The sequence below is a fragment of the Chrysemys picta genome, chromosome 10, assembly GCF_011386835.1.
Source record: "Chrysemys picta bellii isolate R12L10 chromosome 10, ASM1138683v2, whole genome shotgun sequence".
Lineage (NCBI taxonomy): Eukaryota > Metazoa > Chordata > Testudines > Emydidae > Chrysemys > Chrysemys picta.
The window spans coordinates 86,787,659-86,803,862 of record NC_088800.1 but is presented as its reverse complement, the minus strand read 5'-3'; the positions used below and the strand labels follow the sequence as shown (position 1 = coordinate 86,803,862).

General features: G+C 48.1%; 1 protein-coding gene across 2 annotated transcripts in view; it reads left to right on the top strand.

Annotated features, from left to right (window-relative positions):
• Positions 1 to 1,174: 1,174 nt before the first annotated feature.
• Positions 1,175 to 16,204, top strand: part of SCNN1B (sodium channel epithelial 1 subunit beta) — a 36,045-nt gene continuing 21,015 nt past the window's right edge. Inside the window, exons 1-3 of one of the 2 annotated variants that reach the window (XM_065560362.1) lie at positions 1,175 to 1,340; positions 13,395 to 13,713; positions 14,685 to 15,006. In XM_065560362.1, coding sequence (XP_065416434.1) covers positions 1,178 to 1,340; positions 13,395 to 13,713; positions 14,685 to 15,006 — 804 coding nt within the window. In that variant the 5' untranslated portion in view covers positions 1,175 to 1,177. Of the gene's footprint in view, positions 1,341 to 10,843; positions 10,945 to 13,394; positions 13,714 to 14,684; positions 15,007 to 16,204 lie in introns of those variants that run through there. The other variant, XM_065560363.1, reaches the window with a different exon arrangement.

The following is a 16,204-nucleotide window of genomic DNA, read 5'->3' as shown; positions in this document are numbered from 1 at the left end:
TGGGGTGTGAGGGGGCGGGGGGAGGGGGAGGAGGTTGGGGGATGGGGCAAGGGGAGGGGTGTGAGGAGGTTGGGGTGTGAGGGGGCGGGGTGTGGGGTGTGAGGAGGTTGGGGTGTGAGGGGGCGGAGTGTGGGGGGGAGGGATGGGGGAGGGGAGGAGGTTGGGGTGTGAGGTTGCGGGGTGTGGAGGGGAGGGATGGGGAAGGGGGAGGAGGTTGGGGGACGGGGGAGGGGGGCAGGGGGGAAGGATGTGAGGGGGCGGGGTGTGGGGGGAGGGATGGGGGAGGGGAGGAGGTTGGGGTGTGAGGGGGAAGGAGGTTGGGGGAGGGAGCAGGGTGAGGGGTGTATGGGGGCGGGGTGTGGGGGGGAGGGGGACCGAAAGGGGGAGGGGGAAGAGGTTGGGGTGTGGGGGGGCGGGGCGAGGGGGAGGGATAGGGGAGGGGAGGAGGTTGGGGGACGGGGCAGGGGGAGGGGTGTGAGGGGGCGGGGTGTGGGAGGGAGGAGGTTGGGGTGTGAGGGGGCGGGGTGAGGGATGGGGGAGGGGAGGAGGTTGGGGTGTGAGGGGGCGGGGTGTGGGGGGAGGGATGGGGGAGGGGAGGAGGTTGGGGTGTGGGGGGGCGGGGTGAGGGGCAGGAGGTTGGGGGCGGGGCATGAGGGGGCGGGGTGTGTGGGGGAGGGGAGGAGGTTGGGGTGTGAGGGGGCGGGGTGAGGGGGGGAGGGATGGGGGAGGGGAGGAGGTTGGGGTGTGAGGGGGCGGAGTGTGGGGGGGAGGGATAGGGGAAGGGGGGGAGGAGGTTGGGGTGTGAGGGGAGGGATGGGGAAGGGGGAGGAGGTTGGGGGACGGGGGAGGGGGCAGGGGGAAGGATGTGAGGGGGCGGGGTGTGGGGGGAGGAATGGGGGAGGGGAGGAGGTTGGGGTGTGAGGGGGAAGGAGGTTGGGGGAGGGGGCAGGGGTGTATGGGGGCGGGGTGTGGGGGGGAGGGGGACGGGAAGGGGGAGGGGGAAGAGGTTGGGGTGTGGGGGGGCGGGGTGAGGGGGAGGAGGTTGGGGGCGGGGTGTGAGGGGCGGGGTGAGGGGGAAGAGGTTGGGGGACGGGGCATGGGGAGGGGGCAGGGGGAAGGGTGTGAGGGGGCGGGGTGTGGGGGGGAGGGATGGGGGAGGGGAGGAGGTTGGGGTGTAATGCGTGGGGGGGCGGCTCGCACCCCGAATCCGCTCCCGAGTCCGGTGCGCGCTCCCTGCGCCGCGCGCGCTCCCGCTCGTGCCCGCGCCCGGAGGGAGCCGCACGCCTCCGCCGCGAGAGCCGAGCCGAGCCGAGCCGCCCGCATCCTCCGCCGCAGCCCAGGTAAGGTCCGCCGGGCGCGGCGCTGGGGGCCGGGGCCGGATCTGCCCGGGGACCCCCCAACCCGAGTGGGGGCGCTCGGGGCGCCTGGGTTCTCCTGCCGGCTCCGCGTGGCCGGGGCCGGTCACTGCCGCGCCCCGTGCCTCAGTTTCCTCGCCCTGCTCCAGCTCGCGGGGCCCGGGAGGCCGGCTCTGTCGGGGCCTGCGAAGCCGAGACCCTGCGGTGATGGGGCCCCCAGAGACCCGCGGCCGGGGAACAAGCTCAAGATCCCCCCCACCCCACCCCATAGCCTGGGCAGGGGCCATGCTGCCCCCACCCTCCCGGGGGATCTCCCGGCCCGGCATTTTCCATCAGCCTCCTGGGTAAAAAACGTTGGATTAAAAGTAACCAAAAATGTTTGCAACCAGCTCTCCCCAGCAGGGCCTTCCACCCAGCCCAGCATGGACTGGGAACCTGGGCAAAGCCCTGCTCCCAGTGCTCGCTGAATAATCCCCCAAATCACAAATTCGTGCCAGAATTTTTTTTTATCCACGCTTGGAAAATGTGCAGAGATGAAATGTGCAGAATGAATGATTGTTCTTTACAAGTCACTAGCTCGGCGGTAGTTTGGCGAGAGCTCGCCTTCAGGAGAGCTCTGAGATCCGCAGGAAAGCGAGCCCTGATTGACATGAGCTGTCAGCACTGGGTTCCCTTGACCCAGGGCTGGAGACAGTTTGCTCCTGTAAACAGGACAAAATTGTTGTCAGCACCATTGCAGAAAGCATGGCTCGGCGGGAACAGCCACCTTGCCCTTTGTCTTTCAGACACACTGGAATTTTCAGTGTTTTTTTTCTGGCCAGGTCTGTCAGGCCTGGATGATAGAGGGTGTTCTCCATATTGGGTTTTCTGGTAAAATGTGCAGCAAGCTAAACTCAAACAGCCTGACATAGCCTGGTGTTTCACTGAGTCAGACAAGGCAATGTCTCTCTGACAGATGGTACCCTGGGTCTTCCTGTGGTCTATTCCTGCATGTATTGGGGCCGCTCCTGCACTGCATATGCAGGCAACACTGGCACTGAAGTCTTTTCCCTCACTACTTTGTATTCACTAGGGCAGGGGTTCTCAAACAGGGCTGCCCAGAGGATTCAGGGGGCCTGGGGCAAAGCAATTTTGGGGGCCCCTTTCATTAAAAAAGTTGCAATACCATAGATTACTATATTCTCGTGGGGGCCCCTGAGGGGCCCGGGGCCTGGGGCAAATTGCCCCCTTTGCCCTCCCACTCTGGGCGGCCCTGTCTCAAACTGGGGGTTGGGACTCCTCAGGGGGTCGCGAGGTTATTACATGGGGGGTCGCGAGCTGTCAGCATCCACCCCAAACCCCATTTTGCCTCCAGCATTTATAATGGTGTTAAATATATTTAAGTGTTTTTAATTTATAAGGGGGGTCACACTCAGAGGCTTACAATGTGAAAGCGGTCACCAGTACAAAAGTTTGAGAACCCCTGCACTAGGGTGAAGTCTATGATTTTGTGCCTTTACCACACTGAGTGAATAATAGATGCTACCCTGTCTCCAGCCCACATCTGACAGCAGCATGCACACTCCTCAAAATCCATTCTGCACAGAAATGTTACCCTGTGCATCTTATATTCTGAAGGGACAGAGAAGCTATCAGAACTTGTTTTCCTCTCTATTTGCATAGGGACTCATGACACTTCATCAAGATGGACCCAATCTTGTAGTCCTTACACCTTCAAAACATTTGTAGCTTCTCTCATCTCCTCCCTTTGTCTGTTGTACATTTTGGAAATATGGAATAATGTTCCGTGACTCACATTAAAATGCATTCGACAGCATTTCCGAAAGAACGAAGAGGGGCTGGAACCTTTATGGGATTGTTAATGGGACAAGTTGATTCTGGGCCAAGAACCTTTTACCCTGGGCCAACTTCAGGCAAATGGCTGGCCAGCCCAGCATCGCTTACACAAACAGTTACAGAACACTTTGCTGTTCTGTCTGTAGAACAGAGCTGTCCTGCTTTCTCTCTAACAAGAGTTGCAGCTCCTGTTAGTAGTGTCTATGGCCAACCCCAAGCATTCAAAAATCATATCTCAGGCCCCCCAGATTAATAAGATTGAGTTAAAAATCATCAGGTTTTTAAAAAGAAGAATGTATTTGTGGTTCTTTTTATTTACCTCCCGATGTTGGAATGTTCAGGGGTCACATTTTCAAGATTTTATCCCCAGAAATGGGGGCTAGAAACTTACTAAAAAATGCAGAGCTTCCTGGCTGATAACCTAATTCCAGCAGCTGGGTCTTTAAGAAAAACACCAGATATGGTAAGAGTTGGCAACACTAAGAAGGTGGTCTGAGGTGACAAAAGACAATTCAGTGTTCGGTGATGTTAATCTGGCACCTTTCACTAGCACTAAAATTCACTTAATAAAAACAGCAACACCTTATTACCTGTATTGATACACAAGGCTACATTAAAGGATAAGTGACAGTTATAAAATAGATATTTTCCATTATGGGTTGGAGTTTGTGCAGTGTCAGAGAAGCAGCCACAGAATTTCCATTAGTTTTAATGGGTGGCTTTGTGGTTAAAATTGTGCAGTATGCTTAAAATTCACTCCCTGATATTGACTATCAATAGCCAAGAATGGAGTTTACTTGTTATCCTAAAACACATACTGAGGAGGCCCATCAGAGAGCTTTGGGGATTTAAATGGTTGGTTTTAGATTGTAAGAATAGGAAATAGGTATTTCATTCTTTTAATTCATTTTTCATTTGGTGTGTTTGTGATGTCACAAGAACCTGTCATTCCTTTCTTACAACCCAAGAAATGGATTTGCATTTCAGCTCATGACTTCAGTAAAGGCTTTAAGCTGCATATTGTGCAGAATCGAGCATTCTGAGCAGATAGTTTTGTATAACGTGAGGCAGGGAGGAGGAGGCCCTTATTGGAATGACCGGATGTATGAGATCTGTTCAGGAGCAAAGCAGGTGTGACTTCTCTAAACACTGGGCAGCTGTCTAATGATTAAGCATGAGTGAGGATTTGTGTGCGTCTTGCTTAATTAAGATGAAAAACTTATTAGCGCCTTGTATAAATGAGGGCAGAGTAGGTGTGTAGCATACAGAGAGGAAACATCAAAATTCTAGGGCAAGGAACTAGTCCTAAAATGGATTGGTATCACTAGAAGAAACTCTCAGTATGGAAGCTTTCCACAGGCCATGGTGAAAAACCTATATAAATAAGAGGAATACATTTTAAAAAGCCATACAAAAGGCATGAGGTAGATATCATTAAGTTGGCAACAGAAAACCCTCAATTTGTGCAAACATTCTGGAAATACTAATGCAAAATACAAGTTTTCAGTGCTTTACATAAATCAATAAACCCCTAACTCCGGTGTTCACAACATCCTTAATATGCTCCTAATGGATTTTATATATTATAAGACAAATTAATTTCACAGGAGGAATCAAAGTTCAGGCAGCTCAGTGGACTAGTTTGAACAAATAAGATAAGTGTTTTTTATTTTTGACTCTCTCAGCAAATGATTTGCTTCCTTAACATAACAAGAAAGAATCACTTATTTTACCTCCTTCTGTAATATGTATATATCAATGTTTTTGGTTCCTGGTGTCCCATCCATCCCCAAACGGCTGTCACTTGGATTTTTCATCAGAGAACTGTCCCCTTGGGGATGTATGATGTGTTACCGGATCTACCCCGATATAGTGCACTAAGAAAGCCAAACCTGTGAGGGAACTGCTGGTTAGAGCTCTTGCTGCTCTAGTTACAAGTCTTCTCTTCACACTAGCATGTTTCTGTTGATATGTATGATATACATAGATGTAATTCTCAACATCATCATCCTCACTAAAAACCCACAAAGAACGTGGTCCCTTGGCTTGTTCTAAGTGACTGAAGGGCCACTGACTCTTACAGGAGAAACACGGAATTTGTGTGTCAAGGTGGGACGTTTCCAATAGTTGAAGAAGAAAGGCCAGGGTGCTCCCCTGCCGTCTGTGTGGAGTTAAGCATGCTTAGAGCACACCTCCTGGATGGGGCCCCGCAGGCAAGATAGGCAGGGGAATTCCTGTGTTGTCCTAGTTTGAATATTATGCGCTGGGACTTAGGCAAGAGACAGGCAGAAACTTAGGTTCCTAGGGAACTTTTATGGCAAAAATGTAGGTGCCATGGCACCTGCGGGATTAGGTGGCAGCTGAGTGTGTGTGTGTGGGAGGGGGGTTGTGGATTGCAGTGATGCTTAAATCTCCACTTTAGGTACCTAAGTCCTTATGTGGTTCTGGCTCTAAAAGTACTGTAATTTTTCATATTGGAAATAGACTGTTATTTTAAAAATGTAATCCTTTTTTAAAGTCTTCTAATGACATGTAACACACACAGCCCATCCCCTGTTAGCATTAAGCGTTGTGTCTAGGAGAGTAGACCCTACAGGGAGGTTGGATCTCATTCAGAATTAGCCAAGATATACACAATAATGGAAGCAAAACCTTTGCTGATCAAGTCACACATCACTCGGGTTCAGTAAATGTTTTTCCTACCGGATAAGAGTATGTACACTACTGGTTCCATTTTTGTTACACTGCCTGTTCATCTGCAAATAAAAGTATTTCTACCCCTAGGTTGCAACAGTTAAATCAAAACAGAGTAAAATCCTTTCTGTAGGAAAACAAGGCTACAGGTGATTTCTAGCTACATTTTGTCTTTGGTTCAGGCGGTGGAAAAGGTGGCATGTAATCAGATGAAGATTGAAGAGGAATTATTATTGTGCATTTCAGCAAGGAAACTAATAGGAGATATTCTGGGCCGTTCCTAGTATCGGAATCGTGTTAGCAACTGGTTATTAAACAGAGTCATTACCAACAGACTTTTTGTGTAGCCTCCCTAATCAGCGTGGACTGGGACTTTTTTTAAATGAGAACTCTGCTAGCCAAACCCTATTACAGACGAATAGGTAGTCTATAGCATGATTTTATAACATGGAGTCTGATCCTATACGCATCATCTGGCACAGGAGGGTCCCCTTGGACTTCAACAGGAGCAGGACTGGATTGATGGGTCTCAGGGTACGATGGGAGTAGCCTCTCCACAATGCTCAGGCAAACCGTGCTAGGACCATACACACAGATAGGGCCTCCATGAGTGTGAAGTGCTCCTTTTGCGCTACAGAAGCCCAGCATCCAGAACTGATTTTCAGGGTCAGTTGTTGAACATTATTTCCGATCACACATTTATGGTAGCAGATGCCAGCAAGAGCCAAACTTTAACTGTGTCCGGACAATGGTGGAGGTATTGTTTGGTGTAGACAACTGCTCCATTGTTGACTGAAGGTGTCCATTAAAGTTTGCAAAGGGTTTGAGATCCTCAGATAACTATAAAAGGGCAGAGTAGTATTGCAGTACACTGCTGAAGAAAAATGAAACTAATTTCTTATTTATGTATTAGAGACGAATCCTTACAACCCGAGTAGTGTCTAGGGGCAAAGTGAAGATCAGCAGAAGAGGAGGAGATAGGCAGCTGGTAGTCGCTTTACCCAGCAGTGCCCAAATCAGGGGAGGGGAAGGTAAAACAGTAAAACGAGAAGCTTCTGGAAGCAGCAATGGGGCATCATAAAGTTTCCCACATGGCTGCAGCTATTGCTGTGTGCTGCAATTTTGTAAACAGTGCGATCTAGGGGAAGCAGCAGGGACAAATACATGCATTGCCCTGTGTTCATCTGTACTGCAGTATCCTGCCTCTACGGAGTTCTGTCTGGCTCCTGCCACCTTCCAAGTTCTCAACCTTACCCTCCATTTGGATGTGGGGCGGGGGAGAGGAAGAGTATTGTGCTGCTGGGTTCCCTGATTGAGGGTGGGATAGGGTGGGGGTCAGTAAATTTATCTGTGCAATAGTGGTGGGTGGGTGGGTGCCAGTTTCTCACTTCTCACCTATGTGCTTTGCACTACATGGTACATCCCAGCTAATGGGAGAGCCGGGCAGCCTGAAGGGTTCCCAGAGAAGCCATTGAAGTATCCCTTTAGAAAACGTGGGCCACTTGAACTCCTCTGACATTAAGCTCAAGTGAGCACAAGGAGCGGTCTCAAGGATTGCAGGCGTGACTGCAGACCTGTAGCAAGCTACCCTGGCCCGACCCGGCTGCAGGAATAAGGAAAGAGTAAGATTTTGTCTTAGAAAAAAAAATGGTAGAAATTAAGGTAAGGAAATGTGTTAAAGTTGTTGGAAAGGTTAAAAACAAATGTAGGGTTACGTTCCTTCTGGAAAAATGACCATTTGTGTGTGTTAACGTGCAACTTTTCCTTTTCTCAACCAGCTTTGCCCTTTGAAAGCCATGCTTACTCCGGCCAGAGGGAGCGAGCTTGGCTCTTGGCCTCCTGCCACATTAGAAAAATCCCTTTAAAATGGTGTTTGTTAACCAGTCTATTGTGCTGCCAGCATTGGGCAGAACATAGTTAAAATGTGTCGGGGTTTTTTTTAGAGCCCCCAGGTGGGGGAGGTAATATCTTTTATTGGACCAACTTCTGATGGTGAGAGAGACAAGCTTTCAGGCCACACTGAGCTTTTCTTCAGGGCTGGGAAAGGTAGTTTTAAATCAATTTATGATCAGTTTGCTAACCTGGCAGCCAGTTGAGTGCTCAGTCCTGTAAGATGCTGACCACTTTAGCCCTGATCCAGCAAAGCTTTTAGATACATGCTTAACTTTAAATCTTTGAGCAGGGTCATTGAAATCAGTGTGCACAGGGTAAAAAGCCTGTTTGCCTCCTGTGAGATTTGGTTCTTAGAATATGAGTCCCCACTACTACGTTATCTACTGTGTGTAAGTGATAAAGCGAAGGCAGATAAGGACTGACTCCCTCTGCTCTGGGGATAAAACTTTTTATGAACAGTTTGAAACACTGTTCAAAACCAGTTTAGGCTAATCGGATTTGCCTGGTCAACATAGGCAGGGGTTAACTATTTCACAATCGTGTTTGAAAAGCTACTGTAGACCAGTGTTTAGGTCTAGTGCACATAAATCCCGTCATCTCGAATGGGTTGTAAATTGTGATTCAGACCGATTTGACTATAGAAAGATCTGCTGACTATATTCTTGTATAAAGTCTCTTGAAATAATAGCTGTTATGATTATTTTGTTTTGGATATTTACCTGGCAAGGATTTAACCTCCCAAGTAAATAGTTTTTAAAAATGATTTGGATAAACAGTAATCTCCAGTAGCCTGGTCTCCACAGCATTTTTTGGTGGGGGTAGAGAGGAGATTTCCCCACCCTTGTATTACTCTACCCGTTCCGCTCCACTGGTGGGAGCTTTAGGCTATGTCTACACCGAAACCGGAAGATGTACTTTCCTGCTCAAGTAGACATGCCAGCTTGATCAGCGTTGGTGCAGGCATCCCAAAATAGCCGTGTAATCTCGGTGGTGCAAGCAACAGGATGATCTAGCTACCCTATGATCCCCTCTGAGATGGTAGGTGTGTACTTGGCCAGCCAGCCCTCCTGCTGCTCATGCTTCTGCAGCTACACTTCTATTTATGGCTACTCAAGCTGGGGATTACAACTTCCTCCTCAACAGGGCAGAGCCCTTTTGCCACCATGCCGTCCAACTCAGCTCAGAGCAAGTCTTGATGTTAGAAGGTAAAAATGCCTCGGCCTTGCCTCCAGTAGCTCTCCCACCATTTCTGTCACCAGCAGAGGTGCACCAGCGGTTCTGCAAAGATGGGTAGATTTCCTCAAAATTGTTATTGAAGTCACAGCAGACGTGGGCAGAGCCTAACTCTAGGCTGGAGCCAATTCAGGGCACTTCCCATGTCCAGAACTAGGACATGTCTCCAGAAATGGATTTAGAAATGTCAATTGTGTTAAAATCTTTAAAGGGCCATGGTCAAGATTAGTCATAAGTAAAAATCCTCTATTAATAATGTCTCAAATTGTGAATATAGAATTCTCATTTCATTTTCACCTTTTATGCTGTTTGTTTTTTCTCTTCACGGATGGTCCAACCCTGCAAAAGTTTACTCCCATGAATAATTCTCTCTCGGGCAAGCACATCATTTGACATCAGTGGGATGTCTCGTGTGAATAGGAGTTGCAAGACAGCATCCTTAGGTTGAGCAATAAAACAAACCTGGTCAGATTAGCTGGTTTTGTTTATACTAGTAGTTATTTTTCTGCTTCTTGTGGGGTGGTAACCAGTGTAATATAATGGAAATGAATCCCACAGAAAGTTTTAATTGAATATTTAGAAAATAATTAAAAACACTAGTGTAAGTAAATAAACAATTAGATGTTGTGTTTGAACTACTTGACACTGTTTTAAATTATAGGAAAACATTATAAAATAAGTAATCTGAATCTAGTGTATGATGACTATTTCTGTGAAAACAACTAGTTGCAAGAGAATACAAAAGGGTGCTGAAAGTACTGGAAATATGAGCTACAAAGTACCTTTTAAAAGGGCCATTTGTTAGATGGATAAATATAAATAAATTCAAGATTGTGTGTGTGTGTGTGTGTGTGTGTGTGTGTGTGTGTGTGTGTGTGTGTGTGTGTAAAATGACTGCTGCAAAATTGTGAACAAAGAAATATAAGTAAACACTTTAGGGTTTTTAATCTGAAAAAGATAAAAATATAAGGATTCAATGGTGTACATATGCTGCATTATTACTGATAGTTTAAATATTCAGAAGACTATAGAAACATTGTGGTTTATTCTAAAGAGAATACTGTGTTTGTTATGAAACTTCTGGGGAGCATTTGCTTGAAGAGAAACAAGAGGAAACCCTTCAATCCTGGATTAAGAAAGATAGGCTTTACAGTATTGTAATATTCGAGTTTATGCATGCTTTATGAATTATGAACGGTGGCTGTCTGGGCAGTAAAGTGAAAGGCTAATTAATGAATAGTGATTTTCCTGAATGTATCTGCAATTTCAGATTACTCAGAACATTTCTGAAAAGCACCTGTAGCTCTGAAGTCTGTGCCGTGATCCTGGCTGACTAGGATGGTTGGCAATAGGGAACCTGCTGGTCACCCAGGTCACTGGTTCTTGATCTAGTCTTGTTCAGTGGCAACCAAAAATCACTAGTGCCTTAGTGGAAGGAGGTCGGGTCTCTGACAGTTCCCAGTCAACAGACGTTGACCTAACTTTACAATAGAAAGAAAGTATCTTCGTGTCTGACAGTCTCTGACACTGGACTTGGAGAGGGAACACCCCTCTTACCGCTAGAGGTTCTGTTTATCGTGAAGGCTCAAGGTAGATTGACATGGTATTTTGGAAGAACTTTCCATTGCGGCCACCCATCCCCTCGCTGTTCTTTGCCTGGATTCTTCCCAGAACTGCTGTTCTGGCACTGAATTCAGGAGCGGAAGTGTGAAGCTCATGTCTTGGCAGTCTGAGAACCATTCAGTCGTCACCAGCTTGATTAGAAGGGAAAAACTAAGCAATTTATCCAGTGGGAATATTCATGACAACTTCCTGCTTTTCTTCCCCTACAGTATGTTTGACACTGTGCCCGGATGCCATAACTCCACTGTCAACACAGTCACATGTAGGAGCACATCTCCTTAACATTTACAAATCGCTTCTGAATGATGAGGTAATGGAAGGGAAATGTAAGGAACTGAAATTCAAAGCTATCTATAGAAGCCAGTCATCTGGAGGGGATTGCTCAACTGTCAGCCTGTTACTTGGTGTGGAGAAGAGCAGTTCTGGATTGCTGGTGACGATAGTGATGCTCATCATCTGGTTTTAATACTCACAGGAACCCTGTGGCAAAGAGAGTAGGAAACTGAGGGAGAGTGTTTGTATCCGCTGCATGACAACTGCAAAGGCAGCACATCCCTCATAACCATGAGGGCTTAATGACTTATTAGTAGGGCCCTACCACATTCATGGCCATGAAAAACACGTCACAGACCATGAAATCTGGTCTCCCCCCGTGAAATCTGTATAGTATAGTGTAAAAGCACCAGATTTCACGGGGGGAGACCAGTGTTTCTCAAATTGGGGGTCCTGAACCCAAAGGGAGTTGCAGGGGGTCACAAGGTTATTTTAGGGGGGTGGCATATTGCCACTCTTACTTCTGCGCTGCTGCCTTCAGAGCTGGGCGGCCGGAGAGCAGCGGCTGTTGGCCGGGTGCTCAGCTCTCCAGGTAGCAGTGCAGAAGTATGGGTGGCAATATCATACCAGGCCATCCTTACTTCTGCGCTGCTGGTGACGGCGGCTCTGCCTTCAGAGCTGGGCTCCCGGCCAGCAGCTGCCGCTCTCCATCTGCCCAGCTCTGAAGGCAGCGCCCCCATCAGCAGCAGCACAGAAGTAAGGGTAGCAGGACTGCAATTTGGGTCAGGACCCCTACAATTACAACACTATGAAATTTAAGATTGAAATAGCTGAAATTTATGATTTTTAAAATCCTATGACCATAAAATTGGCCAAAATGGACCATGAATTTGGTAGGGCCCTACTTATTAGTCAGCTCTGCTGCTTCCAGCTACTCAATTCAGGAGCAAGATTGTTCACCAGTTTGAGCTATCGTTAACATAAGGCCTAATCCTGCATTCTTTATGTAAGCCTCTCAGTTACACATGTGCAATCCTACTGACTTCATCACACGCAGGCCAGGGAAGAATTTGGCCCTAGAGCCATAACCTAAACAATGACTCAGTTCCTATCCAGTTCCTCTGCTCAGCTAGGTAAGGTTTCAAACTGATGCAGTCATCTCACCAAACAGGCCCAAGAGAAAAAGACCATCTAACCGAATGAAATCAGCCTGCATTGTCTTCCCATTCTCGAGCTGTAAAGAGATGTGAGTGTGCATGGCCTAGACCCCGGCAACCTGTACAGCAACTTTCCTTTGATATTTTATCTACATGGGATTACATTTAGTAAGAGTAACATCGCATAAAAGCAGAATTTGTTCTTTCTTCTGAATATTGCTGACTGTTGAAACGTTTCTAGTGCTAAACCTTCAGTATTACTGTTCCCAGTATGCTTCATACCATATTTAACATGGCTCTTCAATCCTGACGTTCTACATTTTAAACCTCTGAACGATTTTCTTCTTAGCTAGATCTCTCTTTTGTTGTGAAATTCTGCTCTGGGATATAAAGATTTAGTAACACGCATTCTCGACTCACAATAGCAGCATAAAATGTCCCAGGTACTCACAATTCCAGTGCAAAATATGCAGCATCCCTCACATCAGCAGCACAAAATGTACTGAGATTATCTTCAAACAAAGGAATCTGAAAAAAAACCCAAACCTATTGTCCCTTCTCTCGCAGGCACCCCTCACCACTTTGACATTTTTAGGCTTGAAAAAGGACACCTGTGTCCAAAGCCCTCTTTCCTACTCCCCTTTCGGGAGGTGGACACACTTGATGCCCAAGGAGCTTCTTCCCCAGTCATTTCAAGTCAAATCCCTTTAGGTCCCTTCTACATTGAGAGTTGAACTGAGTTAGCCTAATTGCTGTTCTAAACCAGTTCAGAGTTATGCAGTTTAAACAGACTTAGCGCCGATCACGATTTAAGACTAAGGTTGGTCTACAGTAGTAGCATATATTAATGTTCATACAGTGCCATGAATGATGGTTCTTTGAGACAAAACAGTGGTCCCTTCTCCAAGGATCTTACACAGTTTAGGCTGTAATAGGCTCAGAATGGGTTTGCAAGTATGATTTGCCTTCCAATAACTGTATGTTTTCCGGTACCCATGTCTAGGTGGGAAGGGTTTTCAGTATTGCTGGAGGAGGCCCAGCTCTGGAGCGGGACAGTGGGAGGTTGAGAGGTCTCTTTCAACACAGGTAGTGAGAGGCTGAGAATCTCATGCACATTTCCCTCCTGGCAACACAGACCACAACCACTAGGGCATAGGTGAGATCGCTCCCCTGTGATCTGTGAAATCCACCTGGAGAGCTACCAGAGACAGGCTGAAGGCACCTGCTGGTTAGCCTCCCATCTGAAGGACTCCTACAAGCAGAATACAGCAAGTAATTTAAATCCCGCTGCCTAAGACTAACCAGTTCTGTTTCCCCCGCATGTTCACAGGCATGACAATGAACTTTAAAAGGTATTTCATTAGAGTGCTGCACCGTCTCCAGAAGGGGCCGGGATACACATACAAAGAGCTGCTGGTCTGGTACTGCGATAACACCAACACGCATGGGCCCAAGCGCATCATCCGAGAGGGGCCAAAGAAAAAAGTCATCTGGTTTTTCCTGACTCTGCTCTTCGCATCTCTCGTCTTCTGGCAATGGGGGATCCTCATTGACACATACCTCTCCTACAGTGTCAGTTCATCTCTGTCTATAGGGTTTAAGACCATGAAGTTCCCAGCAGTCACAGTCTGCAATGCCAGCCCCTACAAGTGAGTTCCCTGGCTGCACCAAGTGATACAGTATTAGCTGTGAAGCTGACTTGCTCAGTAACATTTCCAGGGCCTAGCACTGTAAATCTTTTCCATCTCAATTGCAAAGATATGGGATTTCGGAAAGTGTCCATTGTAATTCAGCAAGCCCTTAAACAAATGGAAACAAAAGAAATGAATGAAAACACTTTCTGCAACCCAACCCCATTATCTGGGTGCCACGAAAGGCCAATATCTGCTCTCAGTTACTTCACTGGAAATTCAGAGTCACTCCTGTGAAATCAGGCAGTCCAGTGACTTCACTGGAGGTACTTAAAATTTACATCAATATAACAGAGCAGAGGCGTGGCCCTAAGTGTAATACACCCCAGTCTGTCTCCCGAAACTCAGAGCAGACCCACAATGCGTGGGTTGAGTTTTGTGTCTTCTCCTGCTAGAGTGGCTCCTGGGTACGTTAGCCCATTGCTGACCCCGGAACATGAGTTATTTGAAAGAGAATGACATTATTTCTGTAAACACAGCAAGTCATCAGTACAACACTGATTGTTTATCGCCTCACTAATTTTATATCTGGTTCTTGCTCCAGGGTCTGGCAGGCAGGATACGCATTCTAGCATAGAGCAACAGAGGGTCCTGTGGCACCTTTGAGTAACAGAAGTACTGGGAGCATAAGCTTTCGTGGGTAAGAACCTGCATCTGAAGAAGTGAGGTTCTTACCCACGAAAGCTTATGCTCCCAGTACTTCTGTTAGTCTCAAAGGTGCCACAAGACCCTCTGTTGCTTTTTACAGATTCAGACTAACACGGCTACCCCTCTGATACTCTAGCATAGATCACACTTCGTACATGAACTGCATTCATTTTTCAGTAACTTTTATGAAGCTACCTAAGTTCCGTGTTCCCTATAGAAATTCAATCTACTGCAGCCACTGTCACCTTCCCCGCACCTGCTAACTGCTCTTTGTCCTTCAGATACTCCAAGGTCAGGCATCTGTTGAAAGAGTTGGATGAGCTCACTGAGGCAGCCCTGGAAAGGATCCTGCAGTCCAAGCACGGGGCCACAATCTCAGCTCCCCCACTAAACTCCAGCGAGACTGTTTCTCAGCAGTTAGACCTGAAGCTCTGGAACCAAATCCCCTTGGTTCTGATTGATGAGAGTGACCCAGACCATCCCGTCATTATCGATCTCTTTGAGACCGACCAAAGCGGTTCAGGAACCCGACCCAACAACTCCTCTCCCGCCCTGTCCAACGTGACGTCAGAAGTGAAGAAACACAAAGTGGCAGTGAAGCTGGTAAGTGGAGGTTTATGGCTCCGTGCTCTGCACTTCGCTCGAGGCTGCGTTACATGGTGAGCTGCTTGGAGCAGGGGTTGTCTTTTTGTTCTGTTTTTGGACAGCAGTAGCACACCAGGGTCCCGGCTGAAGACCAGGGCTCCTGGCTGCTATGATAATACAGAGAATAAATAGAGGTAGACCCTGGGAGCAAGGCAGATAGGGCTTGTGATGGGGGCTCCACTCACCACTAAGGTGGCACCTCCACCGGGTCGTTCCGGGGAATAGCTTGCAAGGTCACCGCCGCTTCCCACCGTTACACGCCATCTGTCCGCCTCTGGGTCTGAGCTCCACAAGCTGCTACTGCCTCTTTGTGACTCAGCCCTACGGCCAGGTCACTATACGTGTGTCCCCTTCCGGGGTATCAAAGTCTTTCCTCGCCAGGAGTCCTAGGCAGTCTTCCCATTTGCTGCCTCGGAGCGCCACTCCCTCTGTGGCTGGCAGGGAACCCAGACCTGCCCTCTACTGCGGGTTCCAGCTTTGGGATCCTCTTGCCAGCTGTCAAGGTCTGTTCCCTTCTAGACCTTACAGCCTTTCCATGAGTCCTGTCCTATGTTCCTGGCTCCCAGGTTTGCCAGTTAAAACGCACCTCCCTTCTCCCAGGGAGCAACTGCAGAGTTCCCAGGAGTCCCCCCTTCTGCTTCCAATTTCCTGTCTTTATAGTCCCAGCTCAGTTCATTCCTCCTCAGCTGGACTCCCTCCCTCAGTCAAGGGATTGCTTAGCCACCTGATTCCCCTCAGCTGTGACTTCTTGGGTTCAGTAGCCCCCTCCCCCCCTTAGTCTTCACTAATCCTTTCAGGACAAGTGCGGCGTGATAACCTCATCGCAGGGCTCTATCCGTCTGAGAGAGGCTTCAAATGGGGCCTCTGGATTTTGTTTCTCCACCAGGTTTCTCTCTTGAAAAGCTGCATCGTGTGGTCCGTGCTGGCTCACAAAGGGGCCCTGGCACAGCTCAGTACATCATTTCCAGCCATTTTCTCTCCGTTTAGAGCTGGCTGGAACTGAACACTGACCCCATATCAAATGATTTCCCGCACAGGGACACACTGGGAGTATGGCTGGGGCCGCTCCGGCAGGCTGGTGCATCTCGGGAGGGTCGTTCCATAGGACTCGCCGGTAACACTGGCGTACTGGGGGGCTGCTGGGTTTGGGATTTTT